The 21,527-nt window shown below is 48.4% G+C and overlaps 1 protein-coding gene across 2 annotated transcripts in view; it reads right to left on the bottom strand.

Moving 5' to 3' along the window:
* Positions 1–21,527, bottom strand: part of Sfxn5 (sideroflexin 5) — a 118,383-nt gene that overhangs the window by 53,393 nt on the left and 43,463 nt on the right. For both annotated transcript variants that reach the window (XM_036182755.1, XM_036182754.1), the window contains exons 7-9: positions 6,775–6,828; positions 6,017–6,073; positions 4,798–4,863 (exon numbers count right to left, since the gene is read on the bottom strand). In XM_036182755.1, the coding sequence (XP_036038648.1) occupies positions 4,798–4,863; positions 6,017–6,073; positions 6,775–6,828 (177 nt within the window). The remainder of the gene's footprint in view (positions 1–4,797; positions 4,864–6,016; positions 6,074–6,774; positions 6,829–21,527) is intronic.

Raw genomic sequence — 21,527 nt, 5'->3', positions numbered from 1 at the left:
GGGGCTTATCTGCTAGGAACGCTGGTCACGCCTAATGCCTGAACTGTGTTGGGTAGGGGCCAGTGCGCTGGTTGTGAGGAAACCAATTACCTCAGACCCTTGTCCTCCCCAGGACAGATGCAGGGCTGCTTCTCATGCCTGACTCGCCACTGCAGGCACCACCCTCTGCATGCTTCTGAAACGTTTCAGATCTGGCTGCTGGGTCTATGCCTATGGAGGTCTGGCCCCTCCAACCCAGAAGTCACTTTAGGGGAAAGTAGCCTGACAATATCCTGGACTAGGATTCATGGGTGCCACTATGTCCCAACTACCCTGGGAACTCTGACAACAGAAAGGCCTGGCTATGCCCTTGCGAACAGTCAGTAAGACCTTGCCTTTCAGGAGGCAGGGTGTGCTCTGACTCACACCGCTGACTTAATGCTGGCCAGAAGACAGAAACCAAATAGGAAGGTTGGTGGTAGATCTAAAGAGCCACATCTAGTCTCCGCTAATCTTGGGGTGCCTGTGGGGGGCCAGCCTACCAAGGGTACAGTAATATTTCTTCTCAAATCTCAGTAAGCCCCAGTGGGAACAGGACAAAAAGAGCTTTTATGTTAACAGAGAGTATTTGAGTAAGCTGAGGTGGGGTGCAGAGGCTCTGCTCTTGACTTCAGTCCATGCTCAATTTCCCCATCTGAAAAATGGGGCTGAACTAGCACAGTGCTGGCACTCTGTAAGGATTAGCCATTGCTACTGCTTGAGTGGCTGTTTACTAACCTGACCATCAAGGGCACGTGGGGTTGCCAGCATGCAACGAGAACCAGAAGACTCCCTGGGCCTCTGCCTGCAGACAAATGCTGCATCTAACATAGGAAGCCTGGGAAAAGGAGGTCTGCCTTGTTCTTTAAGGAGAGGCCAATGTAGCTAAGGCTTGGCTGAAGATGAAGGAGTCAGGGATAGGACACCAAAGTGTCTCTTGTCATTAGGGTCCACCAGCCGCCCCTGGCAAGTCACAGATGTCAGCAGTAAGCCTTCCTCCCCAGCCCTAGGTCCATCCCCACCCAGGAACCAGTGGTCAGTGGGTTGCACCTGCCACCTCCTACTTCTGCCCAAGACCCTGCCCTGGCCAGTCTTGGATTCCCTTTCTGGCATTACCCCTAACAAAGACCACTGCCATGACTCTGTCACTGTCACCACCACTCACTACATGGCAGACACACTTCTGACAGTGTCCAGAATCCACTCCCATCTTCCTGCACGCCTCTGAATCTGCTGTGCCCTCTCTCTAAGACATCCAGCCCTGCCTTCTGCTGGCTTTCTCCATCTGCGCCACGTGTCATCCCTGAGACTGAGTTAGGTACCTCAGAGTCAGCGCCACCGGGGTTCTGACGGCCCAATGCTCTCCACTCACCCTCCCAGCATCTGGAAAGCCATAGCTGCAGCTCGGTCTCCTGCATAGGGTCTGGCCCATCCCAGGCTTTGCAGAAAGAGGAGGATCCTGCCTGCTCTCTCCCTTCACAGAGATCATGAGGACCAGCCTAGAAGCATCCCACACGAACTTCAGAAGAAAAACACAAAGAAAACCAAGAGAGGCTTCCTTTGTTAAAAGACGGCAAACTGTTAGGTTTCAAAAATAACTTAAGATGGGATTTCTTTTTTATTCTAAAGCAAGTGCCCAGACATTGCCAAATCTATTTAGGAGAGCCCCAGAGAAGCTTCTCATCCCACCAGTCCAGGGCCCAGCATGAGGCTTCATTTAGGGGGACTGTCTGATTGGTGAGGGGGTGTTACTGGCCAAGGTCAAGAGTTCTCCTGAGAGAGAGAGAGAGATGAGGCTCTGCAGACCCCACAGAGGAAGCTGCACCTCAGTTTAGCTTAGTCTCTGGGATCTGCTCTCAGCTCATCAGGCCCCATCTAGCCACCTGCTTGTAGGGACTTGTTTTAATTAATACCAGAACTGGGCCAACCAACCACTGGGGCCGTGACACTTGTTGGCAGGTCATCTGCTCCTAACAGGCTCGCCCTGGGAGGGGATTTGATTCTAATTGAAGCTGAAATCAGTTAATGAGGCTGCAGGGCCTGGGGTTCCAGGGAACAAGGGAGAGGAAAATAAAATCAAGCCCCTGTCTCAGGCAGTTTTGTGATTTATACACACAAAAGAAAAGAAAGAAAGCTGCCGATTTTTCCAAGTCAGGAACTCCACTCCATCTGCCTGAGGGAGCCCCTTGCTGTGTGAAGTCTTCAGGCACAGGGACATGCCACTGCTAAGGCTCCGGCTCCTGGAGAGGAGAGGAGGGGCCTCTCAAGGCCAGCGATCAATCAGCAGCCTAATTAATAGGTATTTATGGCACAGGGCTCTATGGTTCCCTCTGTGGGGGACAGGACAGATGCCTGTCCCTAGCTAACTTGTAATCCCCTGGGGACAATGAGAAGACAGGGTGTGACTGAGTGTGGGAAGAACAGGACGTATCTGGGACTTAGGTCAAAGAAAATCTCCTCTGAGGGAATCTGGGAACAAAGCAAAGAGGAGGAGGTGGAGGGTGTCCCGCACTGTGCAAGCACAGCCCAGTGTGAAGGCCCAAGGCCCAAGTAACTCTGCCAGGTTCCATGTTCCTCCACCAGGCTATCTAAGCATGGTACAGGCCTGGGAAGTGTAGGGATGGAATGAACGGGACCCCACCACCAGCTGGCTCCTAAGGACTGGGACTCAAGAGAGGCCAGAGCTTTCAGAAGTAGAATTTCAGCCACAGGCCCAAGGGGAAGGTGCCAGGGCAATGACCTCTTCACTCAAGCCCTTCCCTGTATGGCCCCCCTCCTTCCAGACCCTTCTGCTTCATCAGAACATCTCCAGAAAGGCAGAGGCTGTTGAAATAGCTGAGCCAGGGAGGCTCCGAACTCCTCTTGCCTCACAGAGCAGGGAGGTGGTGAATGAGCCCTCTCCCCTCTCAGGAGGGCCCTGGCCCAGCACAGTCAGGAAGCCTCCGTCTTTCTGACTCCCACACTAAGCTCTTGTAGGGTTGTAGGGCTACAAGGCAGATTTGCAGTTTTTTCTACTGTGAGCCGTCTACACAGGTCTGGCTGCATATAGCTTCTAACTGGCAGTAAGGCATAGGATTCAGGGGAAGAATGAGATCCCAGGCACAAGGAGGGATGGCCCACTTAACAGCCACTTGGAGCTGGCTTGGTCTGCGTGGGAGTGAAATGAAGAGGCCACTTGAGGACAGCGCCAGAGCTCTCCTTTAGAAAGACAGCATTAGCAATGACTGTGTAGGATGGATGGCTTATCACACAGTGTGTCCAATTATGTTTAGTGACAGAAGACATGAGGGAAGAGGGTTTATCAAAAGATTAGTATATGTGAATTCTTTCTTCGTGCTCATTTGCATTTTCTATCTTCTAAAAAAAAATTTTTAATTGCTTTTATGTGCATGTTTTGCCTGCGTGTATGTGCACCAGGCATGTAGTGTACAGCACCTACAGAGGCCAACAGAGGATTATAGATGGTTGTGAGCCACCACAAGGGTGCTGGGAATCAAACCCAGGTCCTCTGGAAGAGCAGCTTGTGCTCTTGACTGCTCAGCTATCTTTGTTGTCAAGACAGAGTCCCATGGAGCCCAAGCTGACTCAAACTCACTACATACCTGGGATGACTGAACTTCTGGTCCTCCTGCCTCCACCCCAGGAGTGCTGGGTACAGGCATGGACCACCATGACCTGTTTCATGTGGTGCTGGGGATCTGTACGTGCTTAGGCAAGCACTCTAGCGGCTGAGCCGCATCCGCAGCCCTGATTGTACTCCCGTTCTTTTTTGACAATTAATGCATTTGTTGTGTTGTTAGTGACAGAGATGACAGCTGTGGAAGGCACTGCACCCCCTGGAGTTGGTTAGAAGAAGCCACTCCAAAGGGGATCCAGGAAGTGGCATACATCCAGGGGAGGAGCAAGGTTGGACAATGTCTCTGAGGCTTGAGCCCTCGCTCTGGCTGTGGCCCATGACACTGTTGCCTGCCTGCTGTCCCCACCTGGGAACCACCAAACCCACTCTCACTCAGTCCAGCTTTATTCTTTTTTAATATTTATTTATTATGTACATAGTATTCTGCCTGTATGTGTCCTTGCAGACCAGAAGAGGGCGCCAGATCTCGTTACAGGTGGTTGTGAGCCACCATGTGGTTGCTGGGAATTGAACTCAGGCTGAGCCATCTCTCCAGCTCCCCAGTTCCCCGGCTTTATTCTTACAGGTCTGCAAAGACTCAACATGAGCCTGGCTTGAAGAGCTCTCTAAACCTCCCGGGGAGGCTGGACGAGTGACCCTCCAGCCAAGACCGAAGAGGTTGCCTAGAGACAATTCTGTCCCCTCTATACCAGTCTGGCTGAAGGCCAAGGGCCTTCTCTAAGTGACAAGTAAAGACCAAGAAAAAGACACACACCCCCTTCACTCAGGGAGCCTCAAGCTTCACACCGTTGCTGTCCAGGGACCCCTAGCTCAGTCAGGGAGAGGAAATTCCTGAGTCTGGAAGCAGTGAACTGGGACTGTAGACAGCCAGAGACTGTGCCCCAGAGGCTGCTCTGAGGAAAATTCTGCACTAGAGAGACAAGCAGTGGAGCCGTTCTAAAGAGAGTGCTGGGTGTGGGGACAGAGAGACAGCTGACCTCCCTACCCTGAACTCTGCATCTCCATCCTCCCCGATGCCCTGGAGTGCCAATTTGTGTTCTTCCTATCAGGGCCTCTTCTCTGAAGAGCGGCTGGGCATCCCTTGCAGACCCCACGCCCCACACCGTGGCAGCAGCCCGTGGGAGCTGGGTGGAGTTACTCACAGCAATGGAGACAGCACTGATGACAGCTCCCAGGTAGCCTTGGATGAACTTGGATGCAGATGAAGGCTGGAAGACAGGCAGAAAGGTAGACACACTGGGTGTCCAAAGCTCCAGCGGTCTCCTTGGCCAGCGAGAAGCACTCCCTCAGGAAGCCAAAGGGGCCCAGACCTCCCTCAGCAACCTTCGAAGCAGAAGATACAAGGCAGGGGCAGGTATCACTGGGTTCCTTTACTTCTGCCCTATTCTAGAAAGATCTGGGCAGACACTGCTGACTGACGGTGGGAAACAGAAGGGGCCCACACAGGTCCTTTATGCCCAAGCTGTTAGGGTCCCATTAGGAAGGCTGTGTTGTGAGCAGGTATGTAGGCCTGGCACACTGTGTGAGATGGCATTGTCTCACCAGCCACAGTCTAGCTGGCTCTCACAGCCCCCTCAGCACAAGCATCAGGGGGCTTCACTGTCAGTACATTACTGTTGCCCAGTAGTTCCATAGAACAAAAGATCTCAAGTCCCAACGTAAAAAAGAATTAAAGGAAAGCTGAGCCTGTCTTTGCTACAACTGCAGTTTGGAGTAGCTGGTTTAAGGTTATACAAGAGGCAACTGAGTGGAGCCATATAGGTGAGACCTGCAAGAGAGACTAGGTATGCAGGGTCAGATGAGATGGTGTCCTTAGAGTCTCTGGCCTCTCAAGTTCCCACTACAAAGGCCAGCTTCTAACTCTGCTCTCTTTGCCACTGTCAGAAAATATTAAGAACAGCCCCTCAGAAGGAACCTAGATTCCTCTGGATCCAAGGATGATGGCCCAGAAGGAAAGATGGCCTTATCAGAGACCAGCTGTATGGTGTCAGCAATCTGGAGCTGGGGACACTGAGCTGGCTCCTAGGTGAGTTCAGAAGCTTAGGGCAGTTCAGTCCTCGGGACGCCGATACCTTCTGGATCCAGTATCGCAGTTCTCTACGAGAACCCAGAAGCCAGCAGAACTCACACCTTACAGACCTCCCTTATTTTACCCACTTCTTGCAGGGCTCTTCCCAGGGGCTCCTGCTGACCCACGCCAAGCAAGCTGAATGCTGCTTGCCTGTGGGGCTGGCAGCACAAACAAGCGCTCAAAGAGGGCAGTGCTTGACAGCAATGATGGTGGCCTGTCGCACTGTAGAGAGAACGACCAGGACACTCCCACCTGAACCTGCCACATGCAGAGAAGGCGGCAATACTCACCTTGGTAGCGTTGCGGTTTGCATAGTTGACGCAGGCATTATGGCTCTGGTTCAGCCACTGGAGGCAACAAGGAGAGACATGAGGGAAGGTACGGTCACCTCTATGGAAGACCCCACCTCCACTCCTGCCAGAAATCATGGGAAACTTTCTACATGCACAGAGAGATGAGGACGCTGAGGGGATGTCTAGGTGAGTGTGGAAGCTTGGGGTGGTGGTACAGTCCTCAGGATGCTGATACCATTTGCATCCAAGATCTGAACGGACAAACTGTCCCAGAAGAATCCAGAAGCTAGTGGGATTCACCTCCTACAGAGGCTCCGTTATCTGACCCCTCTCTACCTGCCAGAGGCTCTGTTAGAAGCAACAGGAGTTTCTTTCTGGTTGGCATGACCCTGACATCAGAAAAAGGCCGCAGGCCTCTGGACACTGGCCATGGGTCAAGCAACCAATGGACAGAATGAGTTGCCACTAACGTGCCATCGTGTTCCAGGTGAGGGTACATGGCCCCTCACCACCTCCATCTGAAGGTTAAAGTGACACAAATGTCTGGCGTCACACTGGGGTGCTGGGGGCCTATTCAGCGGAAGAAGGTCTTGGTGGTTTAGGGATAAGAGCAGCAGGATAGAAGCACTTGACCCAGGGGCCTGGATGAAGCAGAAGATAATGGGGTGAGGAAGTTCCATACCTGTGTGTGTGTGTGTGTGTGTGTGTGTGTGTGTCCATCCCTGCCTTCAGAAACCCTCTCCACAGATTCTTACCTGCCAGAAGACAGTGGATGCCAGCGTCTGGTTGGGCAAGAGAAGACCCACCACCTAGGACAGTGAGACGGGTAGGTTGAGGAAGGCAACAGAAATGCCCAAAGCTTTGAGGGGCTCTGTTTGTTTGTTTTACTTTTTTGAGATAGAGTCTCACTGTATCCAGGCTAACCGGCAATGTACTAGTTAGCCCAAGCTAGCTTTGAAATCATAGCTCCTGTTGCAGCTGGGATTACAGGTGTGTACCACCAGGCCTGGTTCACCCCATGAGTTTGCAAAGCAAAAGTATACAGCCATGGACAAGAGGGAACTGGGACTCTATGGACACTGGTGTGGTCTGGTGTGCAGGTACACAGTGATGCCCACAGTGAGGCTGGATGTAATAAAAACAACTGAGTGTAGAATTACATTACTGTATAATCCTGTTTATATGAAAGAAAAAATACAGCTGTCTACCCAACACACACATACACACTCACACACTCACTCACACTAACACACACACACACACACACACACACACACACACACACACACACACACAGAGTAGTTAGCAAAATTAGCTGTGGATTTCCATGGAAGTCATTCCAGACTACTTTCTCATGGTCTTCTGACTTCTACCTTTTTATTCACAATGGATTTTATTTATTTCCCTAACTGGAGGGAGCAATAAAAACAAGTGAGCAAGCAAAAGGAACACCACCTCTTCCCCTCAAGTAGACGGAACCCTTCTCCTATAGGATTCTTGTGAGAATTAAATAATCTCAGCAGCCTTCATGGGATTCACCCATAGAATCCGGGGAAATGTGTCGCTGCTAAGCCTTCACCAAGAGTAAACTGACACTGTAGTTAACCTAACGGCTGAGCCACAGGTCATGTGCTAAAGGCTTAGTCCGTGAGGGCACTACAAAACTCACCCCTGAGTTATTGCGGGGAGGTAGGTCACTGAGAAGGTGCCTTTGAAGGCATAGCCTGTCTCTAGGCATTTCCCCTCATGCACGCTCTCGGCCTCCCATCCACCATGCCCTGAGCTGATTTGCTCAACCACAGATGTGCTCTCTGCCCCCAAGCTCTGCCTCATCACAGGCCTAGAAGCAGCAGAACCAAGTGACCATGGACCGAAACCTCTGAAACTGTGACCAAAATCAAACCCCTTTCTCCTCTACACTGCATTCTGTTACAACAGGAAGCCAGCACACCAAGTGGATGAATGGATGAACAAACACACTCAGTATGCTTGTAGACCCATTATGCCTCAAACCCTAATAGCACCTGGAATCTAGACTTGCTGGCTGCCTTTAAAAGAATTTGTTATTTATTTATGTGTATGTGTTTCTGCCTCTGTGCGTGTTTCTATGCATGGAGGCCAAAAGAGGGCACTGGATCCCCTGGAGCTGAGGTTATAGGCAGTTGTGAATTGCCTGATGTGGGTGCTAGCAGCTGAACTCAGGTCCTCTGGCAGAGGAACAAGTGCTCTTAACCACTAAGCCATCGGTTCTCAACCGTCCTAATGCTGCGACCCTTTGATACAGTTCTTCATGTAGTGACCGTCAACCATGAAATTATTCTGTTGCTACTTCAAAATTGTAATTTTACTACTATTATGAATCATAATGTAAATATCTGATATACGGGATATCTGATATGCAATCTTTGTGAAAGGGCCATTTAAACCCCAAAGGGGCCAGGCCTTGGTGGCACACACCTTTAATCCCAGCACTCGGGAGGCAGAGGCAGGTGGATCTCTGTGAGTTCCAGGCCAGCCTGGGCTACTGAGTGAGATCCAGGAAAGGAGCAAAGCTACACAGAGAAACCCTGTCTCGAAAAACCAAAAAAATAAATAAAAATTAAAAAAAAAAAAACAATGGGGTTGCAATCCACAGGTTGAGAACCACTGCACTGAACCATCTCTACACACACACACACACACACACACACACACACACACACACACACACCCTCTTTAAACAGTCTTGTGTGTCCTAGGATGGCCTTGTACTTGTTGTGTAGCTGAGGATGATCTTGAAGTTCCTGTCTTGCCTCTACCTCTCAAGTCCTAGGATCGCAGGAAACAGACCCATGCTGGGGTGCTAAGGATTGAACCCAGGGTTTTGTGCATGCCAAGCAAACACTGAGCTATATCTCCAGCCCCGATGTGTGTGTGTGTGTGTGTGTGTGTGTGTGTGTGTGTGTGTGTGTGTGTGTGACTGTGACTATGACTGTGTCTCTGACTGGCTCTGCACACACAAACACCAAGGCTCATGCATTTGGAGGTCAGAGGACAACTTTTAGGAGTCAGTTTTCATTTTCCATCTTGTTTTGAGGTGAGGTCTCTCTTGTCTCTGTCCCTGCACTGCATGCTCCAGGCAAGCCAGCCCATGAGCTCTGGGCAATTCTCCTGCCTCCACTTCCCATCACACTATGGAAATGTTTGGTTACAGATACACACTGCCACCTCCAGCGTTTTACATGGGATCTGTGGATCCAAACTCAAGGATCTGAACACAGGTCATCACAGCAAGGGCTTTAACCACTGGATCATCTTACCTGATCCCCCCTTTTTTAAACAGAGTCTAATATAGCTCAGGCTGGCTACGAACTTCCTACATAGCTGAGGATGATCTCAAACTTCTGATCCTCCTGCCTCTGCCTCGAACATGCTGGGCTTACAGGTGTGCACCACCATGCCTGGCTGATCTTGACACTGGCTGCGCCTTGGACATCAAGGACTTGTGTGAGTCTCTTAAGTTTACCTTTGGAGTGTTTGTGTGCAAAGCAGCATCTACCAAGTACGGCTGCATATGGGGAAAATGTGCACAGCTGTCCACATATTGACTTATGTATTATTCCTGTAGATAAAATGGCTCTCTGGCAAGAATTTCCACAAGGAACAAGTATAAACATCCAATACTATGCAGTAAATCAAATTCTAGACATCCTTAGTAGCATTAGTAAATCATGCTTTTAAACATGAAAAATCTACTTACTCAATTCTTTTGGGCATTGACCACTTAGGGCAATGCACTGAGATCTAGGCAGGAAACCATAGGCCTCAGCTGCAGCTCTGTTTAGCCTTGTGGTCTCAGATTCATGATTTCTTCTGGAGCTTGACCTTTCTATCCTTTAAGGAAAAGTATTGACCTTGAAGTCCTAGATCAGTTCCATACAGACTCCACCCCAGCGTATGTTGTGTTGTGTTTGGGATATGTGTTTGTGTGTACATGCATGGGGAGGCCCAGGGAGATGTAGAACGTGTTCCTCAATCACTCTCCAACTGTATTGATTATTTATTTTTAATGTACATATATGGGTGTTTTGCCTACTTGTATGCCTATGTATCACTTACATATAGTGCCTACAGATGCCAGAAAAGGGTGTTGGATCTCCTAGGATTAGAGTTAGAGATGGTTGTGAGTTGCCATGAGCTGAGAAGCTAGCCCATGTCTTCTTCGAGAACAGCCAAATGTGCTTAACCACTGAGCCATCTCTCTCTAGTCCTATCACCTTCATACTTTGAGACAGGCTCTCACGGAAACTGAGTCTCTGGCGGGCCAATAAGCTTTAGGGATCTACCTGTCTCCACGCCCCTTCTCCACCATGCTAGGGTTGCAGGCACACACTACTGCACCTGGATTTTCCCGTGGACTCCGGGGATCCAAACTCAGGTCTTCACGCTTGTATAACAGGCCTTTTTTAGATTTAGCCATTTACACCCCTCCTCCAGCTCAGTTTAAAAGTCTATTCTCAGGTTCCAACTGTCTGGAGAGGTAACCCCATTGTCTGTGAGGCGCTGTCTCCCAAGGGATCCAGGTATTTCTTTTCTTCCTTGGATCTCTAGTCAGAGTAAAGAGAAACGGAGCCTAGAGTGACAGCAGAAGCTGAGAGAAGGGGGGGGGGGTCACGTACTTACACACAAGCACATGAATGGCCACCTCTTAAACTGGGGCAATCCGGACTGTCCAGTGATGAGTGTTCAGGTACCCCACCATCTGTGGTTTGTATATCATCATACTGCAGACTATGCAATACAACCCTCACCCCCAAATCCCAACTTTCTGGATGATGCCTAAGCCACCAGGAACATCCTCAGACACCATTACCTGGGACTCTGTGTATCACTAAGGCACCTGCTGTCCAGGATGGCCACTACATTTTGAATCATGGGGTTCCCTCACTGAATTACCTCAAAGACACTTTCTGGTTTCTGAATCAGAGGTCGCATGTCCAAGCGACTGGTTTGCATCTGTCTTGCAGTCGCTGGGCCATTTACCTGTGTCTGGCCAGTAAGAAACCTAGGTGAGGGTCAGCAAGATGGCTCAGTGGAGTGTTGGCCATGTAAGCTTGACAACTTGAGTTCTAGCCTTAGAACCCTTTCCACTTTGACTCCTCAGAGTTGTCCTCTGACCTCCTCACAAACATAGTGCTACACACACACACACACACACACACTAATAATAATAATAATAATAATAACAACAATAACAATAAATAAAAGAAAAGGCAGCAGCTGGGGCCAGCTTTCTCTGTCCACAGATCTCATGGCTACAGACCACACTGCTCATTTTCTTACCCAGTCCCAGCCTCATGGGAACTTCACCAACCTTTCTGGGTGTCCCTTTTGTCTTTACTTGTTTTGTTCTATAGTATGCATTTTAAGAACCGATATAAAGTCCTTTCTAGAATAATCCAGAGCCCTAAATAAATTAGTACCTAGGCTATGTCAGACACACTCCCACTGCACATGACTCTAACTAGCAAGTGTTTGACTATGTTGAAAACCCTCGCTGCCTGCTGTAACACAAACCTGGTGTCCATGCCAGTACCTCAAGCCATTGAAACTTCTCCAGGCCTTTCTTATATTTTTTTGGTTGTGAGCCTAGCCTTTAACGGCTGAGCCATCTCTCCAGCCCCCCCAGGCCTTTCTTAAAGAGATCGCCTTGTTGGCCAACCTTGCCAACATGAATCACCTACCATAACCTTATAATAAGGAGGGCACTATAAAATAGAGATGACTTTCCGTAGTTTGCCGAGGCCTTGAGAAGTGCAGGGATCTTCCCAAACCTTTACAGTAAATTCAAGAGTTGGGTCTCTCAATCTATAGCTTGGCAGTCTGGTACTGATTTTAGGGTACTCCTCCAGCTTGTCTCCATGAGCACAAAGGAGGAGGGGTTCAGTTACTACTCTGGCCTGCTGATGGGGCATAGTATATGCAGTGTGCCCTGAAGCTTCTGGCAATGGCAGGGGTGGGGAGTGGGGAGATTAGAGGGTCCCTGTGATGGTAAGATTTAGCTGAGGTGGGAAGACCCCACCCCAAGCAATGTAGACCGCCCTATAAAGTAGAGAGCTAGCTGAGCACTTCATCCATCTGCTTCCTGAGAAGTGGATATAATGTGACCAGCTGCCTCAGTCCCTGCTGCCATGACTTCTCACCATGAGGGACAATGACCTCAAACTACAAGCCAAAGCAACCCCTTCTTCACTCAAATTGTGTCTATCGCATCTTGTCACAGCGCAGAGAACACCAATCCAAATACTCCCTAACCACAAAACACAAAGTCCAGACGCGTCAGGAAGACAGCTAGGCAGGTCAATGAGGCACGTGGGAGTGAGCAAGGCTAAGGGACACTCAAGCAGGACTTTAGGAAGGCCAGGGTTGACTATTGGCAAAAGAGGTCGACTCCTGCTGAGGTAGACATGTGTGCATGAGTGCATGTATGTCAGTGCATGTTCGTGTATGTGTGACAAAAGCCAGGCAACTGAGGCATCAGGGACAACAGAGCCATTGGTCTGACTGAGGAGAATGTCCCAGAAATTGACAAAAGAGAATCTGGATAAAGATAGGAGACCACAGACACCAAAGAGTCCTCTGGGGTCTGAGGCAGGTGCTCTAGGACGCTGCCCTCTGGGTCCCTATAGCCAGGCAGGGCCCAGAGCGCATGATGCAGCCTCGTTCTCTATTAGGCAATGCACAGCACCATATGCACAGTCCCAGGAGCAAGAGCAGGCATTTTATAACTTCCTTTTCTTTTTCAGTCTACATTAAAAATAAATATTCCCTTCAGCTCTCAGATGTATATCTCTGGTGCAACCTGCCCACATTCCCTCCTGCTGCCCTTTCCAGAACATGGCAGGGGAAGGGAAGGAAGAGAGGGAGAGAGGGAGCCAGTCCATCTTGCTGATGCCAGTGGATCACACCTCTTCCAAGAGGGAAGCGTGGAAGGCATGGCCACACATGGTGGAGAGTGCCCAGAATGCATGGGGACCAGGGAAAGTGGAAGTAGAGGAAGTGGGAGCCAACAGCCAGGCTTTCTTCCCACCCCCACCCTCCCGCACTGCAGGACCTTGGCCAAATCACACATCCATCTTTGCATTTATAGTTCATGCAGTGGCTGGAGTCCTCTCTACAGCTCCAGCCCTCTGCTGGCTGTCCTCTCCACACATCTGTGGGTACCATGGGTCATCCAGTCCTATCACTTGTCCTGCTGTGGACTAGTGATCAATGGATTCTGGAGCCAAGACTGACCCAAGCAAGTTATCTGAGCTCTTCATACCTGTCCTTACCTGTTAAATAAAGGACTGCCCTGGCATCTCTAGGGCGAGTCAGGAAAGGAAGAAAGGCACAGATGGAACCTGGCTCGGTGTCTGGCACATGTTCCCAGACGTCAGGTGGTGGTGTTACCCTCCTCCAGTCTAGTTCCTCTTCCAGCCTAGCTTGCACCTTACAATTTAGCATCATCTCAGAACATAAATCCTTGTGTGAGTACGTATGTGTTCATGTGTATCAACATGCAAGTACAACCCTGTGGAGAATGGGAGGAGCAAGGGTCAGCCAGACTCGGCAGACCATAGATCAACAGCAAGGATCACAACCAGAACCAGCTCCATTTGAACCTCTTCCAGAGGCTGATTCCTGCTAACCAGGAGTCCCTAAGAATGTGTGCAGAGTGTGGGGGGGGTGTCTGAGGCACAGCACTGCAGCCTTCACTGACTAGGGACACCACACACAGAGGTACGCCGCTGCTGGCACTGGGATCAGCACGCCTGGCATTACCGTCTTCACTCATGCTATCGGCTCCCAAGCAACCTTGCTCAGCACCCCACCCACCAGGCCTCTGGGGCCGAAGAGGGACAGTGTGTGCCACTCTAAAGATAGAACAGAGAATGGGGTCAGTAGCTCCCACCTGGAAAATAGTTCAGAAGAAAACTCACCCCCTTACTCCATCGCTCCTTCAGCGTCCTAACAGCTGTAGACAGACAAAGGTTTTTTAGATTTCTTTGCATTTGTATTTATGTGCATATGTGTGGGTATGTGCATGAGTGCAGGGGCCCACAGAGGCTACATGAAGGCTTTAGATTCCCTGGAGGTAGAATTAAAGGCAGTTGTGAGCTGCCCAATGTGGGTGCTAGGAACTGAACTCAGGCCCTCTGGGAGAGCAGTCAGTGACGTTAGCCTCTGAGTCATCTCTTGAGCCCAAACAGCACCTCAGACATCCTAGTCTCCTGGCCAGGAGTGTCACCTGAGCTGCTGAATGGGGGGGGGGGGGGAATGGGGGAAAGTGCATGTTACCTGAGGTGCTGGAGTGGGGGGGGGTGTCACTTAAGCTGCTGAAGTGGAGGTGGGGGGGTGTTACCTGAGCTGCTGAAGTGGGGGGGGGGGGGCACAGGCCAAGCTCAGACCTGAGCAGCATTTACACCCTGCCACTTCCCATATCACTGTCAGTTGATGGAAAGACTTTGTGCAGAGCTCATAAGAAGTTCAAGGCCAGCTTGAGCTGCATGAGACAGTGCCCCCCTATATATATGTATATGCGTATGTGTGTGTGTATGTGTATGTATATGCATGTATGTATATGTGTGTGTATATATGTATATGTATATATGTGTATATGTATGTATATACATATGTGTGTATGCATGTATATATATGTGTGTGTATATATGTATGTATATATGTGTATATATATGTATATACATATATGTGTGTGTGTGTCTCAGTAGTGAAGTACACTTGTTCTTGCAGAAAAACCTGGCTTCAGTTCCCAGCCCCTAACATGGTGGCTCACAACTGTCTATGACTCCAATTATAAGGGATCTGACGCCCTCTTCTGATTTCCATGGGCGGTGTATGCACACACATGCAGGTAAAACACACACATAAAATAGAAATTAAAAATAAATAAATAAATAAATAAAATAAAATAGAAACAAACGAATATAAAGGGAGGCCCTGGGAGATAGCTCTGTTAGTAAGTGGCTTGCTGCACAAGGACCTGAGTTTGGTCCCCAGCACGCACATAAGAAGCTGGATGCGGCAGCATGTAATCCCATCATTGAGGAGGTAGAGACAGGAGGAGTCTGGAGGCTAGCTGGCCAGCCAGTCTGGGCAACTAGTTAGCTCCAGTTTCAGGGAAAGACAGTGTCTCAAATAGTAAGGTGGAAAGCAATTAAGGAAGACATCTGATTTTGACCTCTGGCCTCCAAACACAAGTCTGTACACCGGCATGTACATGTGTGTGCACACACACACACAAGCAACAAGAAGATCAAACTACTAGGCAGTGAAATATATGTTGAGTTTCACCACAGGGTACCACCAAATTATCCTAACTGACAGGGAAAAGGTAGGACAGTTATTCCTACTGTCCCTTTGCCCTCCACCCCACTGCTTCTTCGCTCAGCACCCCTCTCCACTCTGCAGGTCTCCATTCAGATTGAGGTTCAGCTCCTTTGCACGTGCCCATTACTCTCCCATTCCTCCTTACATTCACCTCGGCTGGCTTCAGGTTTGCAGTCCATTTCCTCAGAACTGCCCTCAGCTTTGGAGGTGAGAAGCCAGGGGGTGTTCATAACCCTCACCAGTGGAGCACATGTCTTTTGAGACCTTCCCTTCCTTACCACCACTGCTTCCTCCTCCTCCTTCTCTTCTTCTTCCTCCTCCTCCTTCTCCTCCTCCTCCTCTTCCTCCTTCTCTTCCTCCTCCTCTTCCTCTTCTTCCTCTCCTTCCTCCTTTTCTTCTTCCTCCTCTTCCTCTTCCTTCTCTTCCTTTCCCTCCTCCTCTTTCTCTTCTTCCTCTTCCTCTCCTTCCTCCTTCTCTTCCTCTTCTTCCCCTTCCTCCTTCTCTTCCTCCTTTCCTCTCCCTCTTCCTCCTCTTCCTCTCCTTCCTCCTTCTCTTCCTCTTCTTCCTCTTCCTCTCCTTCCTCCTCCTCTTCCTCTCCTTCCTCCTTCTCTTCCTCCTTCTCCTCTTCTTCTCCTCATCCTCATCCTTGTCCTCCTTCTTCTCAACAGCTGTCTCTCACAGACCTGCCACAGTTGGGGGACCCAACAACTTGCTAGTTTTTTCCTTGTGCTTTGCCTCCATCTTCTGATTTATGTGGCTAATGATCTGAACAAAAAATAACACTTTGGTGCATCAGGGATGTCACTGCTATTTAAAGGATGTGGCCATCTCAAGAAGTACCTTTTGTCAAGACTGTACCTAACCTTGGTTGGTGGCATCTAGCGTTAACTGGACTGACACCTCTTGCATGGTATGGATGGGGTCAAAATGGCTGTTATTTCATGGCTCTGGAGGTGTGCAGGGGGAAGCTACAATTGGGATTAGGATATTGGAGAAAGGAGTTTGGCTTAGGAAGGACTCAGGATGCCAGAAAAGCCCTGAGACATGGGCAAGCCCCAACATAAAGTAGACCCTTTGCCCCACCCACACAGTAGACATTCAGTGACCTCAGGAGCACCTTCTGAGTCTTGGGGCATCTATAGTCATGGGAGTATGTGGAGCAGCAAGAAAAGGCTCAGATTGTGTAACCCAAGCCTAGAATGTCCCAAGAAAGTCAGAATCTATGACCAGGAAGGTAGCTGAGTTGGTATAGTCCTTGTCTAACATGCACAAAGCTCTAGGTTCCATGCCCAGCATTGCATAAACCAGTTTTGATGGTGCACACCTGTAATCCTAGCACTTGGGAGGTGGAGTAGGAGAATCAGGAGTTTAAGGCCATCCTCATTTATTTAGTGAGTTTAGGACAAGCTCAATTATTTCTGAGACTTTGTCTCATAGATGATAGATAGATAGATAGATAGATAGATAGATAGATAGATAGATAGATAGACAGAGCAGGCATCAGACTCACTGGCCAGGGGCTCATGGTCTGCGTACTCGTCCTCCTGAGATTTGAAAGTTCCAGGCTGGATGGGAGCATGGAGCTGAGAAGGGAGGTGCAAATGTACCCAGGCAGCCTTAAGCCCATGAAGGACAGAGCTCCCTGGCATGTGAGGCATTCAGGGTACAGCCAGAAGAGTTACACAGACCCAGGACAGGGAGCCTTGCCCCTACTACTATGGGCTCATGGGAAGGACAGTGTTCTATACTACAGTAAAAAGCTGGGGAAAGGGCTATTGACTGTAGGAAGCACCCCCTTGGTGGGAGCTTTTTGGAGGACCCTGAAACAATGGGTACTGGGCCACAGCAGCTACAGAAGTGGCCTGGGTACACTGGCTTAGCATCCGTGCTTCTGTATACATTGGGATCTTTTTGCCACACACTAAAGTGGGGGAAAGTTCCCATCTTCAAATGTTAAGCTTAAAATAAGCCCCGACATGGGTGCCAGTGGATCTGTGAAATCTGCTGACTAAACTGGCACCGGCGCGTGTGAGAACCAGCTCATCCCTCTGGAGCCCCTGGGATAGGGAGTGGGGTTATTCTCAGGGTAAGCAGGAGGGCATGGGGTCGAGCAGGGATGCTCATGTAGGCAGGAGGCTGCTTGGATGTGGCATCTAGAAGCTTCTCGGTTGAGGTACCTGCCAGCCTTCCTCGCCCTTCCCTTCATCACTCAGGGGCCCAGTTTCTAGCACATTCGCTGGCACCCGCGATTCTATTTCGGTAAGCGTTTTCAGTGGCTTCTACATGTGCATGATTTCTTATTCACTCTGACCAGGGGCTTCAGGAAGGTGTGGACTGGAACCGTCCAGACCCTTAGGACTAGTAATGAATGAATGTTCAGGGCTGTCAGGCCCCAGCAGGGCATTAGTGGGCTACTGTGGCTGGAGGGTGCCAGGCTTCAGGTGGACGTGCTGGAGAAGCAATCATGTCTCTTCCATAGAAGGTTAGGTTTTGATTTGGTGGTGGTGGAGTCAAGACTGGGACCTGTGAGTTGCCATGTTGCTTGCCCATGTCCAAGCAAGCTTAGAGACAGAAAGGCATGGGTTCTCCATATCCATGGGCTCAACTGGAGATCCACCTCTGGCCGAGGGCTCTGAACATGGCTATCTGAGGCTCAGAAGAAGGGTCGCTGCTGGGCTGCCTACCAGGATATCATGTCCCAAGCCATGCTGCCTGTTTTGCCTCAGTGGAGAGATCACTGCTGCTCTGAGGTGTCCTGTCTCCACATTATATGTTAACTCAGAGGCTCTGAGGACTGGTCCACACTGTACATTTGCTTTCACAGTGCACAGCACACAGCAAGGGAGACCAGCATCCCAAGCTTGGACACCAACAGGGCTGCAGTTCCCGGCAACAACGAGTTTGTCTCAGGCATGAGGGGAGCACCTCAGGGGCATTAGAGAAATAAAGACATCTGCAAGCACACCCTCGAGCGCACAGCACGCCAAGGCAGGAAGATCACCAATTCAACACCAGGCTACACTAAACTGCAAAACCCTGTCTCAAAACAAATACAAAATCACCCTAAACAAAACAGAGTTATAGCCCTCAGCTTTGTTGATTTGTCCTGGCTGAGGACAGCCACTGACTCTGCAAGAATCCACCTGGTCATTTAGTGGGTCATGAGCCCATAGCTACCTGTGAGTGACCAGCTCAGATGCCCAGATCTTTGGTTTAATAATATTGTCAAATGACATATCAATGTAAATGTTTATAAAAGTTATTATGTCAGGGCTGAAGAGATGGTTCAGTCAGTAAAGTGCTTGCCTTACAAGCATGAAGACCTGGGTCCAATTCCCCCAGGAGCCACTTTAAAAAGAAGAGAGGTATGGGATGTGGTGACAAATGTTTATCTCAGCACAGGGGAAATGGGAAGAGGAGGATCCTCGGGACTCATTGGCCAGGCTAGACTGCTTGGTGAGTTCCAGGTCAGTGAGGAACCCTATATCAAAATCAAGATGGACAGTACCCGAGGAACAACACCGGTTGTCTTCTGACATACACAACCATGTGCGCATGTGTGTACACACACACACACACACACACACACACACACTGAGAAATACATGCAAACACAGAAATGACTGTGACAGACTCTTGCATGCCTACCTATTAACTATTCTATCCTTCTTTCTCATTCATAAAAATATCTGTATGACTGAGAATCAACTGTGTAAGCTAAATACCCCATGAAATGCCACGGTTGTATGGGACTCCCAAGGAGACTTCCTCAAAGATGGATGATTCAGTTAGGAGATACTTCACTTGTATCCTCTTTGTCCTCACTGAAATGTGCACATGACTGGATTCCAGCAGCTATCATGTGGGCAATAAAAAGCAGCACTGAGAAGGAATGATGGAAAAGGGAAGACTGGGTTCCTGATGGCCTCGGGCAGCTCTACCCACATCCACACTTCTTTGATATTCAAGAAAAATAATGTTGTTTAAGTCATTGTTACTATGCATTTTCTGTAATATACAGATAATCCTGCACATAACTGATAAATTACGCTACAAAGAAAACCACAATAAATTCTAAATGACAGACTTACAAAGATCATGTTCTCTGAATAAGACTAAGTTATAATAATAACAAATAATACTTTTTTCAAAGGAACCACTTAATCTTAATCAAGAGCTGGAGAGATGGCTCAGCAGTTAAGAGCAGGTGCCCCTCTTGCAGAGGACCTGAGTTCAGTTCCCAGGATTCACATCAGGCAGCTCACAACCACCTGTAACTCCAGATCCAGGGGATCCCAGGCCCTCTTCTGGCCTGTGCAGACACCTACACACACATGTGCAAACCCATACACAAGAACATATAATTAAAGATAAATCTTGGGACCAGAGATATGGTTCAATGGTTAAGAGCACATATTGCTCTTGCAGAGGACCCAAGTTCAGTTCCCAGCATTATATTAAATAGATAACAATCACCTGTGACCCCAACTACAGGGAACTCTAACACCTTTGGCCTCTATGGCCACTTGGATACCTGTGCAAGTGCACACACACACACAAATTGAAAAAGAAATCTTTTTAAAAAACTCAACTATTATAATTTCAAACTTATTTGGAAAACAATAACATAGGGTTATAGTATGTATCTGTACACATAAAAATATATGATACCAGTATGCTTAAAAGGCAAAATCACAGCCATAAACACTTTCAAGACAAAAAATAAGAAGTCTTGGAACCTACCTGGTAGAAAGAAAGAACTGACTCCAGCCATGCACCATGGCATGTACACAGCACACCCAAAAAACAAAGTAATAAAAATACTTGTTTAAAGACTACTAGGCCAGAGGTGTAGCTCAGTTGGTAAAGTATTTGATTAGCATGCACCAAACCTGGGTTCCATCCCCAGCAACACACAAACCAAGTGTGGCCATGCATGTCTGTGATTTCAGAAAGCTGGAGGTGAAGGCAGGACGACCTGAAATTCAAGGTCATTCTTGGCTACCTGGCCAACCTGGGCTACTATTACTGGGCATTCTACAACTGAAACCTTTTTTTCCTTCCTCCTATTTTCTTTTCTTTTTGAGAAATAACCTCACTGTGTTAACCTGACTGGTCTCAAAGTTGACTGCACAGTTCAGGTAATCCTCCTGTCTCAGCCTTTGGTAGAGTTCAAACTCTAAGCACAAGCCAGGGAATCTGACTTCAAAAGAATAACTATACACGATAACTTATATGTACACACCTGTGCCTCTGCTTATATTGTCTGAATTCAGGGCTAAGAAGACATTCATGTATTGCTTATATAAATATTAAATATTTTATTTTGAAATCTTAATTACTTTTAGTCACAGTCTCATGTATCTTAGGGATTTGAACTCTTTGTAGCTGAAGCTAGCCCTAAACTCCTGATCCTCTTGTCCCCATCTCCAAAATGCTGAGATTACAGGCATGTGCTAGCATTAAAATATTCTTTATATATAAAAAAAAAAAAACTCTTGGTGGTATTTTTGAATCCCAAGGAACATATTCATATATTACTTGTATAAAATATACATTTTTTTTCTTTTAATCCTAGAGATATTTTTGAACTCCTAAGATAAGAGAAAAATATATCAAATGATTCCCAAAGAGATGGAAAAATTTACTTACAAAAGAAAATACATTTGAGCCAAATATTGTTCATGCCTGAGAGAGGAAAGAAGACATTGCCTGCAAAGCCATGGTGCAGACAGTGGATGGTCTACAGGCTCCAAATGTTACTCAAAAGAGCATTCTAGCCAAACCCAAGGCCTACGTAATCACGACGTTTGAGACAATTGTTGATAAGACTCCAAATCATTTCCAAAAAATTGGCAGGTGGACAGAAGCAAAGATTAGAGGAAGAGCCAGGCTTGGTGGCACAGGACCATAATAATCTTAGTGCTCAGGAGTCTGAGACAGGCTTGGGAGTTTGAGGCCAGCCTGGGCTGCATAGCTGAACTCATATCAAAAAAAAAAAAAAAGACAATGGCCAAATGTGAATGGTGTTCTTGATCTCTCTGTTTGTATTCAGGATCGCCCTGCAGCCAGGCATCTTGGTCCCCAGCAGACAAAATCCTCGAGGGCAGAGTTTGTCTTTTCTCCCTTTGTGTCTCCA

This window comes from Onychomys torridus, chromosome 3 (genome assembly GCF_903995425.1).
Source record: "Onychomys torridus chromosome 3, mOncTor1.1, whole genome shotgun sequence".
Lineage (NCBI taxonomy): Eukaryota > Metazoa > Chordata > Mammalia > Rodentia > Cricetidae > Onychomys > Onychomys torridus.
Note: the sequence above shows the minus strand (reverse complement) of the source record. Positions and strands in the feature narration are given on the sequence as shown.